The sequence below is a fragment of the Cryptomeria japonica genome, chromosome 6, assembly GCF_030272615.1.
Source record: "Cryptomeria japonica chromosome 6, Sugi_1.0, whole genome shotgun sequence".
NCBI classification, from domain to species: Eukaryota; Viridiplantae; Streptophyta; class Pinopsida; order Cupressales; family Cupressaceae; genus Cryptomeria; species Cryptomeria japonica.
In genome coordinates this window covers 92,867,247-92,894,912 of record NC_081410.1, presented here as the reverse complement: position 1 = coordinate 92,894,912, position 27,666 = coordinate 92,867,247, and the positions used below count along the sequence as shown (strand labels likewise).

The 27,666-nt window shown below is 41.1% G+C and overlaps 1 protein-coding gene across 4 annotated transcripts in view; it reads left to right on the top strand.

Moving 5' to 3' along the window:
- The first annotated feature begins 893 nt into the window (after positions 1-893).
- LOC131039686 (probable helicase CHR10) overlaps positions 894-27,666 on the top strand; it is a 153,993-nt gene continuing 127,220 nt past the window's right edge. Inside the window, exons 1-6 of one of the 4 annotated variants that reach the window (XM_057972483.2) lie at positions 1,057-1,261; positions 1,368-1,375; positions 2,579-2,657; positions 2,870-3,030; positions 10,975-11,109; positions 24,889-25,057. In XM_057972483.2, coding sequence (XP_057828466.2) covers positions 1,066-1,261; positions 1,368-1,375; positions 2,579-2,657; positions 2,870-3,030; positions 10,975-11,109; positions 24,889-25,057 — 748 coding nt within the window. In that variant the 5' untranslated portion in view covers positions 1,057-1,065. Of the gene's footprint in view, positions 1,262-1,367; positions 1,376-2,578; positions 2,658-2,869; positions 3,031-10,974; positions 11,110-24,888; positions 25,058-27,666 lie in introns of those variants that run through there. The other 3 variants (XM_057972481.2, XM_057972480.2, XM_057972482.2) reach the window with 3 other exon arrangements.

The following is a 27,666-nucleotide window of genomic DNA, read 5'->3' as shown; positions in this document are numbered from 1 at the left end:
GGCCTGATAGACTTACATATTACCCCTAGATCTTCCAATAAACTGATGTTAGTTTCAACTTCTTCGATATGTTCAATTGTTTAACAACATTCAAAATCTTCTTGGTCATCTTTTTTCGAGCCATTGATATGTTTCCATCTTTGATTCAAAATTTGAGGGTTTTTTTGCACTTTTCAGATCCTCTTTTTTGCAATTATCCTTCATTTTCGCTCGTCTTCTTTGCCTTCTCCATAATAAAAATAAAAAAATTTAATAAATATATTGATCATTATAAAATAAATAAATATTTTTGAAAAATGTAACTCAATAAAAAATGAGAAATAATTCATCTTATTATCTATTACCATTCATTTAATGGCGAGTAAATAATTCATCTTGTCATCTATCATCTAGTTGATATGGTTCTCCAACATATTTAAACATGGTGGATTGGAATGCACTACTATAGAACCCAAATCTCAAGTAAGCTTTCTAGTTGTTAAAGAGAGTGTCGAGGGAAGAACATCTGAGGTGCAAAAGTCGATTTTAGACCATTTGAAATAAAAGATACCATGTGTACCTCTCTTTTTCATATTGCCCTAGTCTCCCAATTATGCACAATCTCCTTGTTGTTCTCTTCTTCATATTGGCATAATCTCCTTGGTATCGATCAAACTATCAATTATTGTTGTGAATAATTGTAAATAATTTTAACTCACAAATCTAACATTTTTTAATCAAACAAATTTCTTATATACACAAACAAAAATGCTTTTGCAAAATAATTTCTTATGTAGACAAACAAAAATTAATTTCCAACATATTAACTTACAAATATTTTTCAGTCAAACTAATATTCACACCCTTTTTGATAGAAATAATTTTTTTCCAATCCACATAATACCAAACTCACTTTTAAAAAAGGGAAAAATAAAGAAAAAGAAGAAGAAAAGAAAGGAAAAGAAAAGAAAAGAAGAGAAGAAAATAATGGTTGAGAGGTATGGGTAGCAACATGTCAAACTACAGGCAACTAGAAAGAATCCAGAAGCATTTGATAACAAACAAAAACAAGAAATGGCGGCAGGCATGAAGTATGAGCAGAGGCTGGCAGCCGCGGCGCAGCTGGCCGAGCTCGATGACGATGAAGAAAACCTTCGAACGGTCGAGGAAGTTGCCAAAAAATGCAGGTTATGGGGCATCATGGCTGAACTTAAGCCTCACCAGTCCCAAGGAGTCTCTTGGCTCATACGCCGATACGTTCGTGGTGTAAATGTTATTCTCGGTCAGTTCTAAATCTTTTCCATTATTCTAAGATTGAGGGTTTTGAATTTTTATTTTTATGACACTGAAGTCTAAGAATTTGCCAATTGCTTTTCTGCTATGTGCAGGGGACGAGGTCATTTTCCGTGCCCTTCTCTACAAACTGTGAATTATTTTGTCCATTTCAGCTGTTTTATCACTACTCTTTTCTCAGCCAATCCCTTTTAGCTATAAAACTCTGTTCTCGGCCAATCTCCTTTAGTTGTGTTTATATTATTTTGTTTTGTTTTTTTATATTGTCACTGAAGCATGTTAAAGTACATTAATATGCACAGCTCCGGGAATGGTTATATGCAAACAGGGATGATTCTATAGTTAAATGCACTTGAGCCAGAGTAGCATTGGTAGTAGAGTTCGTATAGGTCTTTACCGAAGTTTAGTGGTTCACTCCTGTGAGCTTTACTTCTACTTAATGCATATTGGGTTCTTCTGAAACTGAAATATAAGTTGAAGAAAATTGATTTGAAGCTACACGGTTGAATCTGAATATATCATATCATAATTTATTTACAGTTTTTCTTCGCCCTCCTTGCATTCTCGTTGGGCTTAATAATGTTCTTCCAATTTCTTTTTATGTAGAGATTTATGATCTCTGCTGAACTCGTATGCTCGAAGGTCCTTAACAGTATAATTTCCTGACATAATAGAGGACTACAAAATTTATCTGGGATATTAGTTTTCTTAGGTTGGCTATTCCATGCATATCAGGTAGATGCTTCTCATGTAGGAAGCCCGTTGAATTTTTATTACAAAGTCATAGGTTATGAGAAATGGTAGGCAGGTTTTACCGTTCTCTATTACTAGTTTGATTCCAGTGAGCTTGAAATTGCAGTCTAAGATAGTGATTTGAAATGGTATTCAATTATGAGATCCGGATTTTACATGGTGCTTTGGTCCAAACTGTTGCATGCATGGATTACAATGTCTTCTACCATCTGTCTCTCACTTATTAATTTATATATGGAAATTAACATATAAGTTTTATTTTGTTTTGAATTTTCTCTCACGTTTCTTGTTGTGAAACTTATATATATGATTTAAATATTGCCATGAATGAGAAACACTCACGGTTAGATGCCAGACATTATATTTAGCTAATTAAATTTTAGTATTATTTCTAGTTGAATTTATATATTTTCCATCTTTTAAAGCACACGAGCAATTTTAATTCTGTGCGATGCAGAGCAATCTTAGATAAATATATTGTGCTTTCAAAACATTTCTTCTGTAATTTGTCTTATGATATAGTATATTTCATTCTCACTATCAATTATTGCAGATGGGACTTGGAAAAACATTGCAGGCCATATGCTTGCTGGCATACTTAAAAATTGAAAGGAAACGCCCTGGGCCATTTTGTAAGATCGCAGAGCTTAACAACTTTTAAACAATTCAATTCTGTCCGTTTATCTGCGACTCAAACAGCAATTTGAATTTTAATATCCTGTTATTACGCTTTATTTGTTTGGTGCCAATTAGTAGGAGTGCAAGGAACGATTTTTTTCATTTATCTATGGCATACTATGTACATTTAATTGGCTTCATTCTGATAAACATCTCAATTTGGCAGTAGTACTATGTCCACTAAGCGTAACAGATGGTTGGGCATCTGAGTTTGCCAAGTTCTCTCCCAGCCTAAGAGTTCTTAGATATGTTGGTGATAAAGAACACCGGTTGGAGATGCGCAAAGAGATATTTGAATATGTGAGCAAGCGGACTTCTAAATCAGGTGTATGTGTTGTAATCAACCATTTGATAATACATTGATTAAAACTATATTCTGAAATAATATTACAGTTGATGTTCCTTTTTGCAAACTACATTTGAACAATGGTCACTCGTTTACCACATTTTTATGGTTGACTGATTAATATTCTATTTTAGATGGGGTTTGTAACTGAATTCGCTGCTTTTGAACAACTTTCATGGCCAGAAATGCAGATGAGACGCTCAACATCTATTCCCCCAAGAGATGTAGATTGGGCTCCTCACATCCATCCTTATGTAATTATGCACGTTGGTTTGATAGTAGAAGTTTCATTTTTATGTTTTTTCTTGAGGTCGAACTTATTTTCCCATCTCAAACGCTAAGGATGACACCACTTTTGGTGGTTTTATCGGCGAAATTAAGAAGGCCGAAATATGACTTTTGCCTTTTTAAAGCAAGAAAGCCCGAACTTTGCTTGCTATTTTCGACCCCCTTTATTAGCATCTTCTGGCATTTAGTTCAGTATTCTTTTCGGAGATATTAAGTTCCTTTTAAAAAAAAACGACCAAGCCTTACTTCATTTGCTTTGATCTCTTAGCATTTAGTATTTCGGGGCTTTCATCGCCTTTATTTTAAACAAATACCCTCGCCCTTGGTCTTTCGCATGGAAAAAAGATCGAAGCTTTGTTTCGCTTCATTCAAGCGCGAACTTTAATTACTTTTTATATTTTCCACTACACCATGCTTGGTGCTTTTCACGGGGTTCATATCGGGCTCGAAGGAGTCGTAACAACAAAAAAAAAACAATTCAACAAAAAATGACCCTATCCCTTGCTCTTCGATTTTAAAGTGCTCTGTTGTCTCGACACCATATTTGGTGTTTTTAAAGGTGTGGAAAGAACAAAGAAAACGATGATTTGCCCCCCTTCATGAATGCTGACTTTCGGCTTTTCTCCGTCCTAGAGGAATTCTACAAAAATCATCGAACTTTCTTCCAGTTAGATGAATTTTGCGATATTCTTCGAACCTTTTAAGGATGCTAGCGGGTTGATTGAATTGTTAATGCCGAACGTTTTGATGGCTTTCGACTTTGTTAAAGCACCTTGACATTTTTCAATATGATTTCCAACCAAAACGAAGGTGATAACATTCTTTATTTCCAGAATGCCAACCCTATACCATTTTGCGAATACTAAGAGCGTTTTGACTTTTTCTAAAGCAAAGTCAGGATATATTTCGGCGAAGATGAGAGCTCTAGGGGAAAATGAATTCACTTTGCCCTTGTTTTTTTTTTTTGAGTGTTTATGATTCTATTACATCTCCCTTTGAATGCTGGAATGTTAATACCATTTCGGTATTTTCTTCGAGCAAGACAAAGGCGGAAGTGACAAATACAAATGACTTTGCTTGTTGCGGTGCCTTAGACGAAAATGGATTCACTTGAATTTTGTATGAAGTTTTGGGGTTGGCGTTAAAACAAACGAACCTTTTGGTTACAACTTTGCAACATCCTCGGTGTTTTGATGGCATTTTAGGTAATTGGATGGCAAAAGAAAGGTTAAATTTTGTCCATAGAGCTTCTCTTCTCTCTCTTACGCGGAGCAACCTATGGGAAGGGGGTCCTTGTCATTGGGGATGTTGTGCCAAGCACAACATGATTGAAGCAAAATAACGAGGAACAATTAAGGCAGCGTGTGAGGTAGTTTGGCTACAAAGGATGCTTTTTGATATGCAAATGACTCAAGCAGGTTCTTGTTGATGTGTTTTTTATGCACATGCGGACGCAAAATAAAGTACCAAGGTATCTTATCCTCTCTTGAACAAAATCTCTTGGATGTTGAAGATTTGCTTAAGGATCATTCGAGAAGACTCCAAGGTTCTTATATGTAGGGTCTCTACATGTGGATAAGCTCTTGCGGTATGATGTGATTATGCCGGACTCACAAGGAGACTTGCGTTTGATTGCCTAAAAGATTTGATATGCTGGAACTTAAGTCCTACCTACTAACTGGGATAATAAAGAAATAGCAAAAGGTAAAGGGTTCAGAAAGTCTACTCTAAGACCTAGAATGTTAGAAGGTGGATGAATGACTAGGTGGAGTCTTACTGGGCTAGGTCTCACCATCAACTCGAACAATTTGACACAAGCTTAGTGCAATCTTCCTAAGAGACATTTTCGATATGTTCAAATTATTTCCATCAAACGCTGATCACCATCCAAGTTAATGCATGAACAATGGATGTATAACAATTTGAAATTAAGCTCTTTAGTGCCAGTTGACCACGCAGGGCACACTTACAATCAGTAAGAGGCTAGTGGTATGGACTAGGCGGATTCCACATGAGCGCATTCAACAATTTTCTCCATTCAATTTAATTATCTACCATCTAATATGAAGATCTAATAAGAAACTATGCGTATTGCAAGAAACGACACATTTCACCATAACTTCAATGAAAAATGAACTTTATTTACAATTTAGGCAACAATCTCTTGCCTTCTCTTCCTACTCTACTCTAATTGCTACTTATTCTCTTTAGACTGTCTATTGACTATTAACTCACTATTAGCTATTTTCTGACTATTAACTATTAACCTTTACAAATGAAGAGCTTGAGCCTTTTATAATGCTCTCAATACAATTCAATGGCTTAGATCAATTTGAGATCAATGGCCAAGATTTTACAATGAAAATCCTAATTAGGGTTTTTTACAACAAACTCTCCTTAGCCAATGAGAAAATTACATTCCATGCACGAGAACCAATAGGAAACAAGGGTAGGTACATCGGAGTTTGTGCTGTCATGTGTAAGCGTGGTTCATTGAATCTAGACATGTTGATGTGGAGCCTTCTGATTGGAGGAATAGTGATTGAGATGCCACCTTGTCTTATCCTAGCTTTGTGATGACCCTGGTCGATCCTCCATTGTCCTTGATGTGCCTAAGGAATGGCATACCTTTTCTTGACTCTCTTGTGTTTGTCTATGAGATCTTCTTGAAGAGGTCCTCCTTTGACCTTGATTTTGAAATATTCTTCTTGAGATCCTCGTTCCGATCTCCCTCCAATCTGGTCCCTCTGACTGCTGCAAAACAAATAAGTGAATATCAAACACATGATATATAGTTTATACAATTTCTCAATTTTGACATAATCTCTGATTTTATGTGATTTGCAGGTCTGATAGGTGCAGGTTTAGGGGAGATTGTCCTTTGCTTGAGCAAATTTGCTCTTGCTATGATGAATTGAGTCCTTCCTTTGAAGATCCTAATGAGTTCGCTCCCTCAAAGGATCAGATCTGCACCTTAAATATACCAAATTCACCTTTGGAGGATCGCTTTTCTGCAAGCTTGCATTTTAAATCTAAATTTCGCCTGCTCAATCATCAATTATATTCATTGCTCCTTAAATTCACACTTTGGAGAATCAGGTCTAGGCTTGAAGATTGTTGAATTTGTCTTGACCTGCCTTATTAAGTTTTGAAATTCGCCTTCAAATCAGCTGCTGCAGTTTGCTCTTTCCAGTTTGTTCTTTGTAGAATTCGGCTAATGAAGATTATTAACCTTCCTTCTTAAGATCTGAAATTGGCTTCTTTAATACGATGAAATTCGCCTTGATGAATTCAGTTGCTCCTCAAATTCGCTCTTGTTGAATTCGGCTTGTGAAGATTGTTGACAAATCTGGAATTTGCTTCTTAACTGCTGAAGGATTTCGCTCTTCAAGTTCACTCTCATTGAACCAGGTCTAGGCTTGAAATATGTCTAGTGAAGATTATTATCTCACCTTCATAAGATTTGGAATTCACTTTCAATACTTGAAATTCGCTTCTTAAATCTGCTATAGGTTCGCTCCTTGAAGAAGAATGTTTGAAATGAATGATGAATAATTTAAGAATCAACCTCCCTTATATAGGCGCCTTTATGGGAGAATGCACCTCTTTGATGAAAGCCGACTTTGTTTGGATGAATAAATCAATTGTATTTCCCTTTAGTTGGCCGATTTCTATTTGAAAATTTGAATTTGTTTTTGCCGCCAAAGTGAGATTGGTTTATTTATGCATCAAATGTTTCTAGGTTGACTTGCACTTAGTCTTCTCTTGATCTTTTCGGTTTTTTTACCATAATGCAATTGCCTTTAATAGAATTTCGCCTTGGTACCTTAGAGAGGGACATGAGTGAGCTAGGATATAAGTCAAATTCTCATCAATAGTTGATGAAGGCAAGCTTAGTTCTCACGATCTACATGAAGTTTAGGATGCTTGAACACTTGAAACCACCATGAAGAAGACTTACAACACACCATCATTAGCATATTACTCATCGAGTTTAGGATGCTTGAACACTTGAAACCACCATGAAGAAGACTTGCAACACACCATCATTAGCATATTACTCATCCTCAATGCATTTCGCTCTTGTACCTTTGGAAGGTACATGAGCGAACTAGGGGTTGCTCTTAGTTCTCTCGCCTTTCAAATGAAAGCACACTCAATACTCATGTTCTCCAAGATACTTAGAATGTTTTGAACGGTAAAATGACCTTCAAGAAGTCCTTCAACACATCTTTACTAGCAAATCACTCCTTTTCAAGAGGTTTCGCTCCCGTACCTTTGGAAGGGACATGAGCGAACCTCTTACTTAGCTCAATTCTTCTCTTATTTCTCCTTAACTTTACCTTAGACTTGATTTTCCAAATTCTCTTCTCATCGTGCTCAAGTCAATCTTCTCCCAACTTTGCTTAAAACAAGATCTTCTTAGTGCATTTGGTGAGATAGGGGGTCCTTCCAAGTGGTTCACTCCTGTACCTTTGGAAGGGTCAGGAGAAAAATTCTTCTTTTGATTCAATTCACGCTTCATTCCTCAATACTTCACCTTGAACCTAGTTTTTGAATCCTTCTTCTATCATGATCAAGTCGATTTGCTCCCTAACAAGTTGATTTGCTCCCTAACAAGTTGATTTGCTCCCTAACAAGATTCGTCCAATTGCTTGAGTGAGAAATTAGGACCTTTCAAGGATTTCACTCCTATACCTTTGAAAGAGTTAGGAGCGAAATGGAAGCAAGAAGCTTAGATGTTGATCAAGTGCTCATTCTTCACCTCCATTCACGTTGCTTTAGCCTTGGACCATGCTAATAAATCACCTTAAGGTTTTTATGCATCTAAATTTTGGATCAAACATCAAGTTTTAACACCTTCGCTTGTGTACCTTAGAGAGGTACAGCACTCCTGAGTCAATTCGCTCCTGTCCTTCTGAGAGGTACAAGAGCGAATTTGGCAATAATGCTCAAATTCTTCACATTTCATCATCAATCTTTGTTTCAATTCACTCCAAAGGTACGTATGAATCAATTTTCTTTCAACCAAGCCCTGGGAGCAAGGATTTTGATCCAAGTATATTGATCCAAGTAAGAAGCAAAAGGAAGCTTTAGGAAAATTCGCTCCTGTCCTCCTGAGAGGTACAGGAGTGAATTTGATATTTGGAATCAAATTCTTCATCTTATGATGATCAAAGTTCATTTATTGCATCTTTTAAGGTGTATTCAAGCCCATTTCTCTCCCATCAAAGCCCGGAAACACAAGTTTGATCCAAATGAGAAGCAAGAAGGGGGGTCTAGGGAAATTCGCTCTTGTACCTTTGGAAGGTACATGAGCGAATTTGGCCTTTTAACTCAAATTCTTCCTTGTCCATGACCAAAATTCATTCAAATGCATCCCCAAAGGCACATCCAAGGTCAGCTTCACCATAGTTGAGGCTTTGAAGCAGGAGTTTGGCTTGATTTGGAGGCAATAAAGAGGCTCTCTAAGGAATTCGCTCCTGTCCTCCTGAGAGGTACAGGAGCGAAAATCACACTTTCACTTTAACTTGGAGCAAAGGAAGTAGCTCTCAGGTCACCATTTCCAGCTCACTGTTTACCAATCTTCTTTAACTCAGTCAAATCTTAATGCCAATCTTTCATTATCAAAGAAAAGGTTGTATTTGCATCAAGTTAAAGAAATCTTCAAGAGTCTTGTTCCATTCACCTAAGCTCTTTTCGCTGCTACAAGATTATCAAAACATTATTAACCATTAACCTGCAAACAGCCTTTTGTGTACAGATCAGTCACCAAGGGATCAAAAGAAGTATGCTTTTAGACCTGATCGGTGCTTTGAAGGATCAGGATGATCTCTTGCAAAGGGAGTAATTCGGGCTTTGAAGAGCAATGGAAGTAGATTCAGGTTTTTTGGAGTGGCAACAGAAGTCATCTTTTGGATAGCTATCTTCCAGCTTGATGTTGTCTTGAAATATGAGTTGCTTATTGTGAATTTGATCTTCTTGACTTCTCTACGTGACTGGTCTTCTATGCTTCCTTGAATGCTCATCTTTCCATCAAACCTGAAAGACCAAGAAAACACTTAGATCAAAATTGTGAACAAACACCCGGTTAAGTAAATGTGCGATAATTCACGGGATTCACTTCATGAAATTCTTCAATATCTGGAAATAGCATCAATGGGCTCTGCACATAACAATTCAAATCTGCAATTGCATTTTTAGTCCTATCAATGACATATCAGATTTGGACCTGCACAAAATGAGGGAGGAAAACACCTAGATTTGAATATGAACAGCTTGTTTGTCTTCAAGAATTACTTCCCTTCTTCTCTGATTTGGCTTAAGTTTGATCTTCTTCACTAGATTGCATTAATCTCTGCTTGAATTCATATCAGGACTGCATATACTTGTTTCCAAAATCCGATGTAGATTGAAATCCATGTCTGTCAGATTATTCACTTAAATCTGCACCTCTTGAATTCTCCTTAAAATCTGATTACCTCAATTCAAATATGAATTCGTATCTTTGCCTTGTCATTTACTTATGCTCTCCTTATGATCTGGTTTTGAATTTAAATCCCCCAAATGGTTTTGTTCATGTGACACATCTTTCCCTTCAAAGGCTAGCTTGTTTATTTCCTAAGTGCCACACCTTACATTGTGTTTCATCGTGGCTCATGCTGGGGATATTAGGGGTCAAAGAAATGATGAGGTGGCTGCTTTCGTTTTAAGCAAATAAAAATAAAATGTCTTAATAACTTTTTCCTTCACCTTAGAGTTTGGTGGGGCCCAATCAAGGCTACGTTGGTAAAGGAAGTCAAAGGAAATACTATGCCTTAAAACAAGCTTTTAAATTCTCCATTTCAGATTTTGTGGGGCCCAAGCAATATGTTGCATGGTAATAAAAAACACTTAAAATCCCCAGGCTAAAGCTCGGTGGGCCCCAGCAAGGAAGGTCCTTAAAAAATCTTATTTGATTCTCTATTGTGTACTCTCCAAAACTTGTGTACTCTTTTTTGTAAACAAGACCATGCCTTGACAAAATTAGTGGCCCTTTTGTAACCATCAAAAAACATTATATAATACATAAATTTTACTTTATTTCAAGAAAAAGCTATTAGATGTAAAACTTTTCCTTCTTTGGGAACTTTTTGAATTGTGTAAATTACAGGTAGTATCTTTTATTGTCCATAAGCAATATTATATTTTCATTCTTTTTCTCAGTTTCTTGTCAATATTCTTTGGAAGAATATTTATAAATACTATTAATAACCTACAAAGAAGAAGGCTAGAACACCCAAAAAATAAGTATTGAAGAATTAAATTGAAAAAGTGGGCCGGGCCTTCAACGGCTAAAAACTCTTTGGAATTGAGCTAAGTTCAGAATATTTTTTTTCTCATGGTTTGAAAATCCATCTCCTATGTATGAAAGTGTGTTATCATTCAGATCACAACTCCAATGCTTTAAGTTAAATACATAACTTTTGACTTGTGAGCATCAGGAAGGTTAATCATTCATCTAGAATAATTGAATGATCACCAGTGAAATTAATGTCAATTGCAATTAAGTAGGTTTAGTAGCTAAGTTTTTTGCTTATCTCCATTATCTTCTTCATTGCATATTTCTAACAATTTTGATGATATGTGTGAGGCAGGCTGAACAGGATTTACCTTTTGATGTTTTCTTGACAACGTATGACCTAGCAATGTTGGATGCAAGCTTTCTTTCTCATATCCGATGGCATTATGCAATCATTGATGAAGCTCAACGAATCAAAAACCCTTCTAGCGTAAGTACTTGAAGCTTGCTAATGCTTACGTGTAAAGTTTCAATAGCCATGCAATTCTTTATTTTGCCTGCCATGAATTCATTTCATAAGCATGAGTGTGGTTAAGTTGTAAAATTACATAAATTACCATATACAATTATTGAGAATCAGTCTTTTTGCTTCTAAAAAGTTATACATAGAGAAATGAAATTAGAGATGAAAAATATAACATAACTTCTAAAATCCTATTCAGATCCTTAAGATTCAACTACATTTTTTGAAGTATTGAAGATTTATCTTTTTATGCTCCTCATTTCTAACAATAGACATTCGATTTTAGGAGTATTTTTATATTGAAGTTGCGAAGGATTTTGAATCTTGATTATGATATCAAAGTCACTGCACAACTGATTTTTTAAGAAGCATATACAAAATGGCGAATAAAGCACAATCTTTAATGTGGGAAGAATAGGAAAGGAAAACTGGTTTCACATTTGTTGAGGCAGTTCCTTTTTTAAGGTTTATTAGTGGGAGTATCCATTGGGCCCCTCTCCCATAAAAGCATAAAAGAATATTACATACAGATATTACAGAAAGATGAACAAAATGACTATAACCATCACCTACATAATCTACAAGTAATAGGACATGTATGGGCAAAAAACATCAACTTGCAGCCAGAAAAGGATCAATTGCAAACTTTACAAACCCTAAAGTGGTTGGGTCACTGCAATTGAATGTGGAAATCAGATGATTTTAGAGATTTTGCCTTTTCTAAAGGGTCATCGCCTTGGAGAGAATTCCTCCTCTGACATAACACCAGCCAGCTGAAACCCAGTCCAAACATAACACACAGACAATGCTAACAGAACCTATAAAGAGCAGCAACCATCAATGCAAGTCAATCCTCCACAATCACGTCATAGCCTGAATAAAATGAGATTCCCACACCATGTGAGACTTCAGCTCACACAAGAGATCATGAGAAATCTTGCATGTTCTTTACTATATCACCACTCATAATAATTAAGCTCCATCATAATTAGAGATAATTTATAGGTCGTTGGAAGAGACAAAAGAAACCTTATGGAGTTCTTGTTGGTGTTGGAAATAAGCCACACTTGGACCGATGATGGACTGGTCCAAGAGGGGCCAGTAGCTCAGTGGTAGAGCACTCCAGCAGCGTATGTGTTACCCTCCTCATTTTCGTGAGGGATTTTTGTTCTCACGTTATTTAAAATAAGGAGTGTTTATTTAGTCTGGGTTTGTGTAATTCTCGGTTTTGGTCTTATTAAATTTTGTCTTGAAATGAACCTCTCAGTTGAACCTTTTCAAAAGTTCAAGGTTCAAGTTCAAGCGGAGCATGTTGTGTCGCGACTTTGTTCTAATTAAAAGTTAACGGTCTTAGTGTCAATTGTCATTGAACTTGAACTATTGAACTTTTTCAAAAGTTCAAGGTTCAAGTTTAAAGTTGAGAAAGTCGAGTCTTGTCTAAGTCTCGTCCTTGTAACACGTAAGCCGCAGCCTTGTGGTGTCATTGTCTTGGTTTGTCTTTGTTCTGTTCTTTTGAACTTGAACTTTTGAACTACTTCTCAGAGGGTTCAAAGTTCAAAGTTCAATGATTGATTAGCTTTGGACATAAAGGTGGCGGACATGAAAATGACGAAGCATCAGCATGGAGGGAATATTCCGGATTTAAAAGCTGAACTTCGAGGGAATGAGTCGCGATGAAGAGCCGTACTTGAGAATAATTATTTCAGAGAAGGATTGGTGGGAAAAAACTTGTAATTAATGAATTGTCGGAATTAAGTCTTTTCAGAATAATTTGGCACAGATAAGCATGCAGTTATGATTATATCAAATCGTGTGACCAATTTTTAAGCCTGTTCTCAAGATTTGCTTTATTTAAAAAAGAAAAAAGAAAATACTTGCCTTCTTCATTTGCCTAATTTGGTAAGTAAGGGATTTACACAGGGGATATTTTCTGTTCTTGTCTCTTTGGATTCCGAGCTCTGCATGAAAGGTGAGTTCAAAATCTTCCTCTCATACCCGTGATTTCTTAAATTGGAAGTTTTGCTTGGTTGTTCAGTTGGTTCAGTTCGTCTCCCTTGCTGTGTTTTCTTTCTTTTGGTAAATTCAAAATGAGACCTAAATTGCCCAAGATAGACCAAAAGTCTTGGCTAGTTTGTACCTTGCCGGAGTTAGGGGACACTTTTCTGCCATCGGTAGACCTAGACGAATTCCTTGAAAGGGCATGAAATCCCACTGGCTCTCCCTTAATGCAGAGGATTCTAGATAGTGGGTTAGTGGAAGCGGCAACTTCCTCTCCAACGGTGTCATGTCTTGAGCTGGTTTTAGAATGCATGAATAGATATGACCTTGTTGAGAGATGTGTAAGAAGCGCAGATGGTGAGGTTTGTTGGCGGCAATATTGTACATGAATAAAACTAGTTAATTAAGTTGTAATTGTCTTTGTTAGTCGGTAACCGAGGGATGGTAGTTACGGTGCGACGGTTGTTGGCGGCATTATTGTATACGAAAATACGACTAGTTAATTATATGTAATTGTTTTGGTTAGTTGGCAACCGAGGGATGGTAGTTGCGGTGCGACGATTGGCGCTCGCACCCCCTCGGTATCCTTATATACTTCAGAATGTAACTTGTAACATACACTGATTATGAATGGAAATAACATATCTTATACTTGTCTGATATCAATGGCGTTCTTATTTTGCATTACGTACTTTATGCTTTAAGTTATTCACCCGAGAGGGCAAACATTTGGTGCCGTTGCCTAGACGTACTCGGGAACGGAAGACGCGGATGGCGTATGGACACGATGGGCCTACCCGTTGGTGAAATAAACCTAGAGGCCGACGAGACGTGAACAGAACTTTACACAGGAGAAGACACGACAACAAGAGAATTTTCAATTCTGCTCCAGGTAGCCATCCAGACCTATGTTCGACGAGAGGCAGCGGAGGTGGAAATCCCACTAAGTGCCGTGTGGACAGAGTTGGAGGTTAGCCCGACTGTAAACCGGTTGATGAACTACCTCCCCCGGTTGCTTGCACAGGCATCGCTGGCACAACAGGCTCTCCTGGAGGAGATTGCCCAGGAAGAGCGACGCCAACAAATCCTTCAACACTACGAAGAAAACAGTCGACGGGAAACGAAACGAGATGGCGCCAGGCCACGAGGGAATTGAACCTTGAACTTTTTATTTTCAAATAAAAGTGTCATTGACACGAGTTGTATTGGAGGAAATGAATTAATAAAGACGTGTTTTGATTTATGTATTGTGAGTTATGGAAATGTGCGACAATTAATGCCCAACCTATTGAATAAAGATAGAAATAAAAAAGCAGAAACGGACGAGTGGGAGGCCGCGCAGAGGGCCTTGATTCTGGAACAACAAGTAGAACGTAGACGGAGGCTGAGGCAACTTGCCGAAGGACGACCTGCCGAAGGGTGGCCCGAGGGGAACCAAGGAGGTGTCACGAAGGGTGCAGAAGCCGACGGAAATTTCTACGCGTCGCCAGAGCATCGTAGGACGCGGAGCCACGAAGTGTTTCTGGAAGAAACAAGGTTACGGCGAAATCTAGTCGAGGAGACTCGGGATCAGTTTAGAAACTTATCCCTTACACCACGGAGTGAAGATCACCAACGGGAGCCAGGAGTGGACGCGGGTGAGAGCGAAGGGGAGGGCAACCGTACAGGTGTAGGTGCCACACACGACAGGCAAAACATCGTACCTCTAGTCGCCCACGCAGGACACACCACCGGCGCCACCGGAGGAAGCAGCGCAGGGCCACAGACACAGGCACAACCACCCCCAGGAAGACGACCCGGGATGGTGAGTAAACAAAAATTGCCAAAGTTCACAGGGGACGGCAAGGAAGACCCCTTACGGCAATGCCGTACATGTGAAACCATTTGGTCCGCCAATGGAGTGACAAACCAGGATGACTGGGTACAACATTTCCTAGCCACGTTACGCGGAGTTGCCATAGATTGGTACTTCGATGTGGACAAGCAAAAAGTGGCCACGTGGGCCAATCTATAGAAGGAATTCACGGATGAGTTTCAGTTGCTATGTGATGACAATGAAATTGTAACGGAGATATACAGTACCAAACAAGGTACCAAGGAGACAGTACGGGCATACAGTAGGAGGTTGAAGGAATTGCTGGGTAAAATGGAAAGCCAACCAATAGAGGGATTGAAGAAATGATGGTTCGTTGAAGGATTGAAATCCTCCCTACGAAAAAAGATGAAAATTGTACCCCCGACGTCATATGACGACGGACCTAGAGAGCGAATACAAAACATCAAAGAAGAAGAAAACTAATAAATATTCATCTGACGATGATGAAGACTCTGACGGGAAAAGCAGCAGCAGTGGCGAATCGAGTAAAAAGGTGCACGCCCTCCAAAAGGACATGGAACGAATGCTGAAAGAATTCAAAGCGATGAAGGTGAGTACAAGTAAGACTGGAGAAAATGACGTGTGGTGTACCGACTGTAGGAGTGACGGACACACCAAGGGGTCCTGCCCCAAGAAGGCTTTCTGCAACATTTGTCAGATTGCGGGACATTTGACAAAGGAATGTCCCTACAATATGAAAACCAGGAGCCAACAAGTTCTCTTCACGCAAGAGCAGCCGACCATCGGAACTTCGCAAACCGCCAACAATAGTGCATCATCTGGCGGATATCGGAATAACCGGCGAGGGGGGAAAACCAATAATAATAACAGGAGCCGGATCCAATATGATGCAAAGGGATGGGCAATGATCTAGCGCCGAGCCTGCAATCAATGGGGCCACTTTGCCAGGGAATGCACCTCAGAAGAAACTCCACAAAAACTATGCAAATGGTGTGGGCCTGGAGACCATGATGATGGAACTTGCCCAAAGTCTGGAGTGAACCTGCTCAACATTGCTAAGACGGAGGAACGGGTATTGGCAATCACACGGTCACAGGCAAAGAAGGCCACATACCCGGACCCCCGCACGGAGAAGCAGCGGGCGCTGGAGGCGAAGGTTGAAGTAGCGAAGGAAATGTTGGCACAAGGGAACATCCAGGAAGCGGCAAGTACTTTCTGCTCTAAGGCCGAGGAAAATATCCTGAAGCAAATGTTGCAGATTGAAGTACCTGTGAAGATGGAGGACCTCCTTGAAACGGTGCCGCAATTACGTACGACACTCCTACGTACGGTGCAAGTAACTCCGCACAGTCAGGCGACCCGGAATACGGATGTTTCTGGCGGAACACCTACAGACCCATTGGTTTTGACACTATACAGTGGCCGGCACTTGGCGGTGGTAGAAATGGGAATACTTGGCACCATTCTGACTGACACTATTGTTGACGGCGGGTACGGAGTGAATGTGCTTCTCGAAGAAACCTGGAAGCAGCTTGGCAAGCCGACACTATGGTTGTCAACCTTCAACTTACTGGGAGCGGATCAACATGGTATCAAACCCCTTGGAACGCTCATGGCGCAACAAGTGACCATCGGGACACAACCATTTGTCCTCGACTTCGTGGTGATACCGCTCACCAAGAAAGGATACAACGCCATTTTGGGCAGAGGGTGGTTGGTGGCAGCCGTACTGAATCACAACTGGAAGCGTAACACGTTGTCAATGGAGAAAGCCGGGCGAAAATTTATTATCGACTTGAAAACACAACTTGTGAGTGAAGAACTTGTGTCAGAATTGAAATCAGACGGTGAGGGCAGAGTTGACGGAGGAAAGTACGGAAGGAAACCGAGCGAGGAAGGCGTCTTGGGAATCCAAGGATGTTCTAAGGACGAGACCGATTCCCTTAATGGGCTCTTCCACTGGCAAATGGAGGACTACGAGCTGTTGTATGGGTGCAACATGTTGCAGGTTGACGAGGAGCCGGATGAGAACGAATTTGCGCTAGCATATGGGGAATACATCGAAGGGGATGCCCCTGTCAACGAAGTACCAGCGCACAGGTTTGACATGACGAAACCAATTCGGTACGAAGAGTCCGTAAAACCTACAAACCTCGGCACGAAAGCAGAGCCGAGGAACATCCTGGTTGGCGACGACTGGAATCCAGTCCTAAAAGCCGCCGCGTTTAAAATATTCATGGAATACAAGGATGTATTCGCTTGGACGTATAGGGACCTCAAAGGGGTGCCGCCAGAACTGTGCGTACACCAAATTTCACGCGTACCTGGGACCATACCTGTACGGAAGAGGCCGTATAGAATGAATAAAAACTATGCGGCGAGAGTGAATGATGAAATTGAATGTATGCTTGAAGCCGTGATTATTTTTAAAGTGCAGACCAGTGAGTGGGTGTCGCCCATAGTGATATCTGTTAAAAAGGAGGTAAACCAGATCCGAATTTGCGTGGATTTCAGATGCCTTAACGCAGTCAGCATAAAAGACCCGTTTCCAATACCATTTACGGATAGCATCTTGGAGGAAGTGGCCGGTCATGAAATTTATTCATTTGTGGATGGATTTTCTGGGTATAACCAGATATCCATTGCCGAAGAGGATTAACTAAAAACCACCTTCATAGTGGAGGATGGCGTGTACGCATATAATCGAATGCCGTTTGGATTATGCAACGCGCCAGCGACATTTCTACAGATAATCCTTCACATATTTGAAAAGATGTCAGTAGGGAACTTCAGGGCGTTCCTTGACGACTGGTCCATCTACAGTAACCAAGATGCACATCTGGCCGCACTTGGCAAATGCATGGAGAGATGCAGGCGAGCCCACCTAGCACTCAATCCCAAAAAATGCAGGTTTATGGTGCCTCAAGGGAAGCTGTTAGGACACATAGTGTGTGAGGCTGGACTCAAGACTGACCCAGACAAGATTCGGGTGATAGTGGAAATGGAGGCACCGACAGATGTCACGGGAGTCAAATCCTTCCTAGGACACATAGGGTATTACAGGCGATTTATCAAAAATTTTGCTTGAGTATCCTGCCCTCTGGACAAGCTGACAAGGAAAGGTGAACGGTACACATGGGGGACGGCTCAGGAGGAGGCCTTCCAAGAACTGAAGTCATGATTGGTGGGTGCGCTAATCCTAACATATCCTGACTAGGACAAAGAGTTCCACGTACATGTTGACGCATCCAATTTTGCCATAGGGGCCACACTGGTGCAGGTTGGCGATCATGGGCTAGATCACCCGGTCTACTTTGCAAGCAGACTCCTGTTGAAGGCAGAGAAAAATTATAGCACCACAGAGAGGGAAGCCCTCGGGATTGTGTACTTCGTCCAGAAATTTCGACATTACTTACTGGCCACCCCGTTCACATTTTATGTGGACCACTAGGCGTTAATGTACCTGGTAAACAAGCCAATTATCCAAGGACGAATCAGCCGATGGCTGCTATTGCTTCAGGAATTTACATTCAACATTATCGTAAGACTTGGGAAGAGCCATGTGATAGCTGACCAGCTATCGAGAATCCAGTCAGGAGAACCAGCCGAAGGAGTGAATGAAGATTTTCCAGACGCTCACCTATTTCGCATTGCGGTCCTCCCCACCTGGTACACAAGCATGGGGGAATACTTGTCGACATCACGGTTTCCGAGGGAGATGCCACCAGGAGAAAGAAGGAAACTAGTACTGAGGAGCAGGACATTCCAACTCATTAATGGCCTCTTGTACAAAATGGGACCCGACCAGATCTTACAACAATGCGTCCTAGAAGAGGAAATTCAGGGCGTCCTAAGGGAAGCACATGAAGGGCCCACAGGTGGACACATGGGGCCCGACACCACGGCCAGGAAAGTCCAGTTGGCAGGACTGTGGTGGCCGACACTACATAATGACGCCAGAGAGTTGGCGACGAGTTGTGACACATGCCAATGGGTCGGACGACCATTGAAGAGGGATTTTATGCCCCTCAACCCATCGAATGCCCAGGAACTGTTTGAGAGATGGGGATTGGATTTCATTGGACCTTTAAAACCAAGTAGAGCCCGATGGTGCAGATACATTGTAGTGGCAACAGAATACTTGACCAAATGGGTCGAGGCACGGGCCTTGCCGGACAACTCGGCGGTCAATACAGCAAAATTCATCTATGAACACATCATTTCGTGGTATGGGATTTCAATCCAACTGACGAGTGACAGAGGAGGACATTTTGTAAATCATATAATCAGATTGCTAACAACGGAGTTCAAAATCTTCCACTCCTTATCAAGCCCCTACTATCCGCGGGCGAACGGGCAGGCCGAGGCGACCAACAAAATAATCGTGTCGGTGATTTATAAGTCTTGCGGAGTGGAGAAGGATGACTGGGAGGAGCACCTACCGTCGGTACTTTGGGCATACCGAACAACTTACAAGGTAACTACTGGACAAACTCCCTTCCAGCTAATGTATGGACAAGACACCGTGGTGCCAGTTGAATTCATGGTGCCGAGTCTTTGAATCGCCATTGATAATCGATTTGGCGACATGGAAAGCCTGAGAGAGAGACTGTACGCTTTGAACAAATTGGATGAACGAAGGATGATGGCTTAGTGGGCGACAGAGACAGCCCAGCAAAGACGGAAGGTTTGGCACAACAAGCATCTTCGGTGAATGAAGTTTTCTCCTGGGTAGTTGGTGTTGAAATTCAATGGAAGGAACGAAATCAAACCTAGGAAATTCAAAGTGCGATGGGTAGGGCCCTTCAAGGTACGTGAGGTCAATACCAACGGGGCGATTAAGTTGTGGACGCTGGACGGGAAGGAGGTGCTAGACGCTGTCAATGGATCAAAATTAAAGGTTTATCACGAACGGAGGGAACCTGGACCCTCCAGTCAGGATGTTTGTCAGTCTACTGAAAAATAAAAAATAGGAAAAAAAAAAAGGAAAAAGAAAAGAAAAGTGGGGCCACCGTACGATGGAACCATCGTGTGGTGGGACCACCGATGGTGGATGCCACCGTGCGGTGGTCACCCGCACACCGCACAAATAAACGCCCCCCGCGCAACATTAAACACAAGAAAAAAAACACACAAAGGAAGGCGCAACCCGCACATGCCCGCACAGCCCCGCGTAGCGCCGCACAAACCCGCATAGCCCCGCACAACCCCAAACAGTCCCGCACCACGCAACCCACGCAAAGGGAGAAAAAGAGGCTAACGGGAAAATAAAACCCTCGCAAACACACCGTGCAGCCCACGCAAAAGGAGCAAAAGAAAAAGGAGAAGGAACGCAAGGGAAAAAGAAGGCGAAGGAAACCATAGCCGTCATGCATGAAGGCAGCCCAGCCGCACAACAACAGCCATACACAACAGAAGAAGGCCGTTACGAAGGTGTCCAACGACCGTATGATTTTAACGAGAAATCAGTTATACCAGAGATTAATGGATTCAGCAGAGAAACGAAGTTGGAAAAAACAGTTACAGGCTTCCTCCAGTAGCAGCCAGAGGGATAGCAATACCAGGGTTTTATCATCAGGCGTACGTGTTGCAGGCAACACCACGGATGCCAGCACCTAACAGAAGCAAAAGCAGACAGCACCACTGGCTAGCCTATGTTCGAAAAATACATTAACACCCTAGAACATCACCTTTGAAGGGTTGAATGGGTCGAAATGTCGGAAATGGTGGCAGGACACTCCCGACGATGATCTGGTGAAGCAAAACCTCCGAAAGGCACAAGTGGAGTGGGCTATTCGGATGCCCGTATTTCCTATCCGCGAGTATGAGGGTGCCCGACGGTTCATGGTGGATACCTTCGACAAGCACACATGCACCAGCACTTTTGAATACCTCGGGAGGGATGTTACCATATCCTTCAAAGTGAGGGACTTCACGAGGGTATTCGGCATTCCGGGCAGCCAGGGCAAGAAAATAGAATTGAAAGCTAAAAAGATGAACCGGGAGGAGGAGCGGTGGATTAAATTAATCTCCAGGAACTTGACAACAACAGAGTTGGACAGTGTGGCTAATGCCACGAAGGGTTGAGGAATCCGTAAGACTTTTGTTGCAGAGGGCCATTGGCGATGCATTATGGATGTCATCAAGAGCAGATTGACAGGGTCGGGTAGGGCGTCGGACATCACCCTCCCTCAGATTATGCTTATGAACGGGTTGATGAATGGCATCATGTATGATTGGGCCATGTTACTCGCAGAGCGCATGTATGAGTTTTTGACGATGCAACATCGCACATTCTATATGCCGCACTATGCTATAGGATTGTTCCTGGAGGCCACGCGGGAAGCAGTGCCGGAGGCAGAGCTGGAGGTACGGCCACAGGGACCGTTGGCAGCAGGTGAGCCTCCAATAATGTATTGGAGGCACTTGGACATTGGGCACTCTTCCGCAAAGCGGAAGTGGGTGGTAGATACGGCGTCGGCTTCAGGGTAGCACAGAGAAATTAGAAGCGGAAGAGGAGGATGATAGTAGCAGGGCAACGGAGGAGCGGGTCTTGTTTGCCCCACCCCTGCTACCGATGGGCACGCCATTGCCATCATCTGGAGTAGGCGACACGTTTATTCCGGCCTTCGGACAGAGCTGCACGTCAGTTACACTTGGCCCCCTTCAGCAACGGGTAGCATCATCGAGCCCAACCACGACGGCACTTACGGAGGACATGGCAGAGTTAGGGACAGAGGAGTCACCGCATCGGGTAGTCGTCGCCGAGGAGCAGGGGCTTAGGGAGGTAGTGGATACGGAGCCGCAGGTACGGTTGGACGTTGTGGGGATCGAGGTCGTGGTGACTGTTTCGGCGTCTTTGTTGGAGGAGCCGATGACAACGGACCATCCCCTGGTCGTAGAGATGTGTGCCGACTCGTCGATCGTGGCTATGTAGACCTGGCTCACACAGTGGTTTCAGATGACATTGGCACAACCGGAGGGAGCTATTGTATTCTCACCGTGTCGAGAGACTAGAGCGGGGGTAGTTGACTTGGACGACTCATCGGGTGAGGCACATGGACTCGTAGTTGGGAACGAGGTAGGGGAGGTCGCCTTTGCTGGGCAGGCGCCAGGGGATGGTACACCTTCGGTGGCGGAGGAGGTACCTCCACAATAGGATGCGGTTGTGTCCGTTCCACCAGAGACTTCACAGCCTTCGGTGCAGACGGGGGAAGATATTGAGGCCTATCTAGCTGACATGGTGACGAGGGGAAGGCGGGTGGTGGCCGCTACCCAGACGCAAGCATTGCAGCAGGTGGTGGTGGAGCTAGAGCAGGTCTTACAGTTTATGCGGGTGGGCTGCCAGGCAGCCTTTGCTACTTGCTTTGAGTCTTAGAGTTGGCCGACTACTGAGATAGAGGAGATGCTCCAGGCTTGGAGGCTGCGTCAGCCCGTTGTGGATAGTCGGGTGACGGCAATTGTCCGCGAGATCAAGCAGGTCTACCGGGATGCCTATTGTACATTGAGGCATACACAGTAGGAGTTTGCGGTCCGCGAGGTTGCGCGAGTAGCATTGGAGATGGAGGTGGCTAGTCAGCAGGCCTCATGGGCAGTTGAGAGGGCGCAGTTGTTGGCACAGCTAGAGGTGGCCCGCGCAGAGACGGCTCAGAACCGGGCAGAGAAGGCCGAGGTAGAGATTCGTCTGGCGGCTGAGCAAAGTGTGAGGAGCCACGTGCAGGAGGAGTTGGATGCCGTCAGTACCGAGAGGAGTCTGTTGCACACTCGGTTGGTCTGCGCGACGGAGGCAGCGGATACAAAAGAGGAGGAGTTGCTGGAAGCCGCACACATGGTGAAGACAGCTTTGGAGAAAGTATTGGTGGCGGAGCGGGATGTGATTGCACGCACTCAGCAGGTGTATGAGCTCCGCGCCCGCCTGGCAGCCCAGACACCGGCATCTCAGCCTTCTGCTTCAGGGACGCTTCCTCAGCCCCCTCCCTAGTTTTTCTGATATGTTTATTGTATAGGTTGCATGATCTCCATTTTCGTTGTAAGTCGCCTGGAGACGACTTTTCTTTTGGGGGGGATGATGTTGGCGGCATTATTGTATACGAAAATACGACTAGTTAATTGTGTGTAATTGTTTTGGTTAGTTGGCAACCGAGGGGTGGTAGTTGCGGTGCGACGGTTGGCGCTCGCACCCCCTCGGTATCTTTATATACTTCAGAATGTAACTTGCAAGACACTTATTATGAATGGAATAACATCTCTTATACTTGTCTGATATCTATGGCATTATTCTGCATTACGTGGTTTATGTTTTAAGCTATTCACCCGAGTGGGAAAACATACATATATACATATATACATACATACATACCACATAAACATGCATATATACATACATACATACATACGTATGCCTATATATACATACATACATACGCCTATATATGCACGCACACACATATATAAACGTGCCATTATATATATAGCATGTGTGTGTGTGTGTGTGTGTTTGAATGGGTTTGTGGTCTAGTGATTAAAGCATTGGGTTCTCATTGTGGGGACCCAAGTTCAAATCCCTTCAAGTGGTGACTCTTGGATTTCCATCATGAATTCTAATGCATATGTCTAGTTGTAATCTAATGCAAAGATGTAATATTATCTGAAGTGGTGTGGTTGCTGCCTATAAGCATGTGGTTGTCTGCTTATGTGTTGTTGCTGCATCTAAGTGTGTGGTTGGCTGCTTATGTGTGGTGGGCTGTTTTAGGGCAGTTGCTGTTTTATGTGTTGGTGGCTACTCAGGTATGGTTGTTGCCCTTGAGTGTGTGGGTGGTTTCTCAGGTATGGCTTCTGCCCTTAGTGTGTGGGTGGCTGCTGCACTTGAGTGTGTGGGTGGCTGCTCAAGTGTGATTGCTGCCTCTAAGTGTGTGGTTGAGCTATACTCTTGTTACATTTAAGTGTCCCATCAGTTCTATATTGAATTAGAGGGTAGGAGTTTGAATGTACATATCCTCAATGTTGTGAGGAATTGGCTAAACATATGTATTTATATTGAACATGGTTCAAACTGTACAAGCATTCAATATGGCACGAGAAATTGTCCACACACACACACACATATAGCTGAAATTTTAGCTGCTCCTTGTTTCATTATGAATATTCAAAATCATATGAGGAATTTGTTTGTGTGTGTATGTATGTTTCCGAAATTTTAACTGTTCTACTATATTAATTTTCTAAGATGTAGTACTGCCACATTTTGAAACCGTATTCATCCTGGAATAAACTGGAAATCAATGCTTATACCTCCTAATTCTAGAACAATCCAGATGCCACATTGATATTCTTTTGCTTTGCACAGCAGATACCAATTCATCCAGAGGTATTCCAATTTTTAAGTAAGGAAATCTGAGAGTTATAATAGGTACAAATTCTCTTGATACTAGGCTGGCTTATGACAAAGATTGCCCTTCTTGTAACAGATTCAGAAACCACATTTTATTGGAAGCATTTCACCAATCTTCTTCATCTTTGGAATGACAGTCAATGCTGTTTTGGTTTCCATATTAGCATGGATGAAACTTTATGACTGCTCTATCTTCACATATTTCCTTTTGCTTTACAGTTTGAAAAATACTGCCAATTTAACCACGAGTTGAACTAATGTGTGCATTACAAGAAAACTTCCATTTGTAGCCTCCTTTAGCCTTTACATGTTCTCTAACCTTTTTAGAAGCCATTTTTTTAAATTTATTTTTATTTATTTATTTATTTTTTCGTTTTTTTATTCTTTTGTTGTAGAGGCCATTTTATTTTTTCAAGTTCAGTTTTGCTTTGAATGATTTGCTGAATTTATCTATAATGGAGAAAGCTTCGGCTACCTCAGTTTTTGCTGGATAGCATTTTTCATTATTCTAGCAATGCAGGTTCTCTACACTACTCTTCAAGAGCGTTACATGATTCCAAGACGATTGCTAATGACAGGGACCCCTGTGCAAAATAATCTTTCTGAACTTTGGGCATTGTTGCATTTTTGCATGCCTCTGGTCTTTGGTGCTTTGGAGGATTTTGTCGCTACATTTAAGAAAGCTGCAGGTATGTCTCAATTTTACGGTTTTATGCTAGATAAGCCTATCAATTTTGGGAGACATATTTCTTCATGCACTGAGGGTAATTTTGAATGGATTGTCTATTTTATTGTGATTGGTTGTATATGTTTTTTCATTGAGAAATGGTAATAAAATTTCTTTTTGGCAATCAATGAAATCCAAGATTGATGGGTATGGAGTATGGGTCTTGCATAGTATGCAACTTCTCCATTTACTATGTTTCAATAACCTCTACATCGGAAGATTCTTAATTTAGTGAGAATGATATTTAATGCGGCCTCATAAAAAACTCAAAACTGTTACTTTAAACCGTCTGCTGGAGTCGTTGTACTGATATATTCCACTTGAGAACAATGCTATTGATGTTCTTGAATCCTGTGTTGTTCTTTGTGTTTTTCAAAGCAATGTGTAAGTTTAAATACAAGCATGTCTGGAATTGCACCCTTGCATGATATAATTGTAGAAAAAGATGTTACAGTAGATGAGAAAGGAAACTTTAAATTTCTTGAGGTCCATATTACTGATCTTTATCTTGAAAAGGGAATAAAAGCTAGGTTAATTACTGCTGTAAGATAGACTGAGATAAACCTGCAAGTCCAAGGTCAAGGCATTCGTCCAGTTTATTTACCCTTTATTGATCCAAAAGATGTTAAAAGATGGAAAGAAAACGGATACTTTCATGTGCACTTTTCTTATATAGATATCATTGTTCATCCACAATTTAATTATGACATTGGTGTTGAATATTTTGCTTCTCTGATAGACACAACATGTCTAATTTGGGATAAGATTGATGGCTGTGGAGTCTGGGTCTCGCATAGTATGCAACTTCTCCATGTACTATGTTTCAGTAACCTCTACATTGGAAGATTCTTAATTTAGTGAGAATGATATTTAATGCGGCCTCATAAAAAACTCAAAACTGTTACTTTAAACCGTCTGCTGGAGTCATTGTACTTATATATTCCACTTGAGAACAATGCTATTGATATTCTTGAATCCTGTGTTGTTCTTGTGTTTTTCAAAGCAATGCGTAAGTTTAAATTTTGCAAAACGATGTTCATGTAAACTGTAGAAGAAACTTTCCAAGCTCTGTTAATATTTCATTTCTGAGGATTTTTTGGGCTTTTCCTTTTATTTGGAGGAGTTTTGGCACATGGTACTTATAATCAACTTCTTTGACTTGCCGTTGCTGTTTCCTTTGTCAATTTTCTTCCCTTTGTACTTATTGGATGCATAAAAGTTTTCACTCTTATTTAAGCATTTAATTTTCCTTACACACTTACTTGGATTCTTGTCTGCTGCCTATGTACTAATATGTATTCTTCTTGCATGTTGAGTCTTTGCATTCGGTCTTAACTTGTATGTAGCGAATTGTAGATACATGGTTGCATGCTATTAGACTTAAATCTTTCCCTTTTTAAAGTCCTATTTGTTAAGTCCTAGAGCCATAGGATAGATTATTTATTTTTTGATAAATATTTTTGCTCAATCTTTTTTGTGGTTTTATTTATGGATTTTTACATTTAAGGAGGTTTGTCGTAAGTGAGTTGGCTAGGATTTTTAGTATTTAGTATTTGTTAATTTGTACTGTCCTACATCTCATTTGCCTTTTAGCTAATATGCTTTGGTGTGTAACTCCTTAGTTGTCACCATATTTCTAACAAGGAATATTGGATTGTAACTTATTTCTTATTTGTCACTATATTCCTTGCAAGGGGTATTAGATTGAAATGAAATGAAAGAATTAATAATGTCCATGAGACCAATGCAGCATATGGGACCAAGAGCAGCAAGAAAAGAGCAGCATGCAAGTCTTGCCTCGAGACACAAGGGCAACAAAACCTTATAAGGTTTGTAAACTTATTTTGATGATGGATCTTCTTAGTAGATCTTTATGAAAAAGTTTGCATCTTTGACCAACCTTGCCTCCTCAAACAAGGTGTTTAGATTGTCTACTCTCAAGGTGTTTTCATAGTTGATATGGATGTCATTGCAGGTTGTGTACTTCATATTTCAGTGGCATTTTGTCTCCGCCACAGCCATGTTACAAACTAGGCATGTTCCCATTTCCCACTCTTCCTTAGGTATTGACCTTTGTCGGTTTCACACCTAAGATGATGCAAGCTAGTCCTTGATTGGGCTATCAACATTTTTGCTTTCCACTTAATATTAGTGTCCATGTAAGATTTTTCATCAATGTGGGGTTAAGTCATTTGATATAGTAAGCTTTCTTCTAATCAATTTTCTTTGTCGACATGGTAATCTTGAAATTTTCCGTGACATACTTTTTTATTTCCTTATTGGTATTTGGAAACTTTTACATATTAATGTAACCTTTCTTTATCTACTTGTTGTTTTGTTTCATCTATCTTTTCTTTATTTTGCTTAGCTCTTCCTTAATAACCAAACCAGGTCAGTAGTGTTTCTCCTTATCTTGAGCATTTTTTAGGTGGCTTAACAACCGAACCATGGTCGATGCTTCTGTAAGGGAAAGTACTTGTTTCATCTAATAAAATTCTGTACAAAATTGAACGTTTAGTTTTCAGGCTTCTTCTTAGGGATGGTGAGGATGCCCAATAATATGCCCATGCT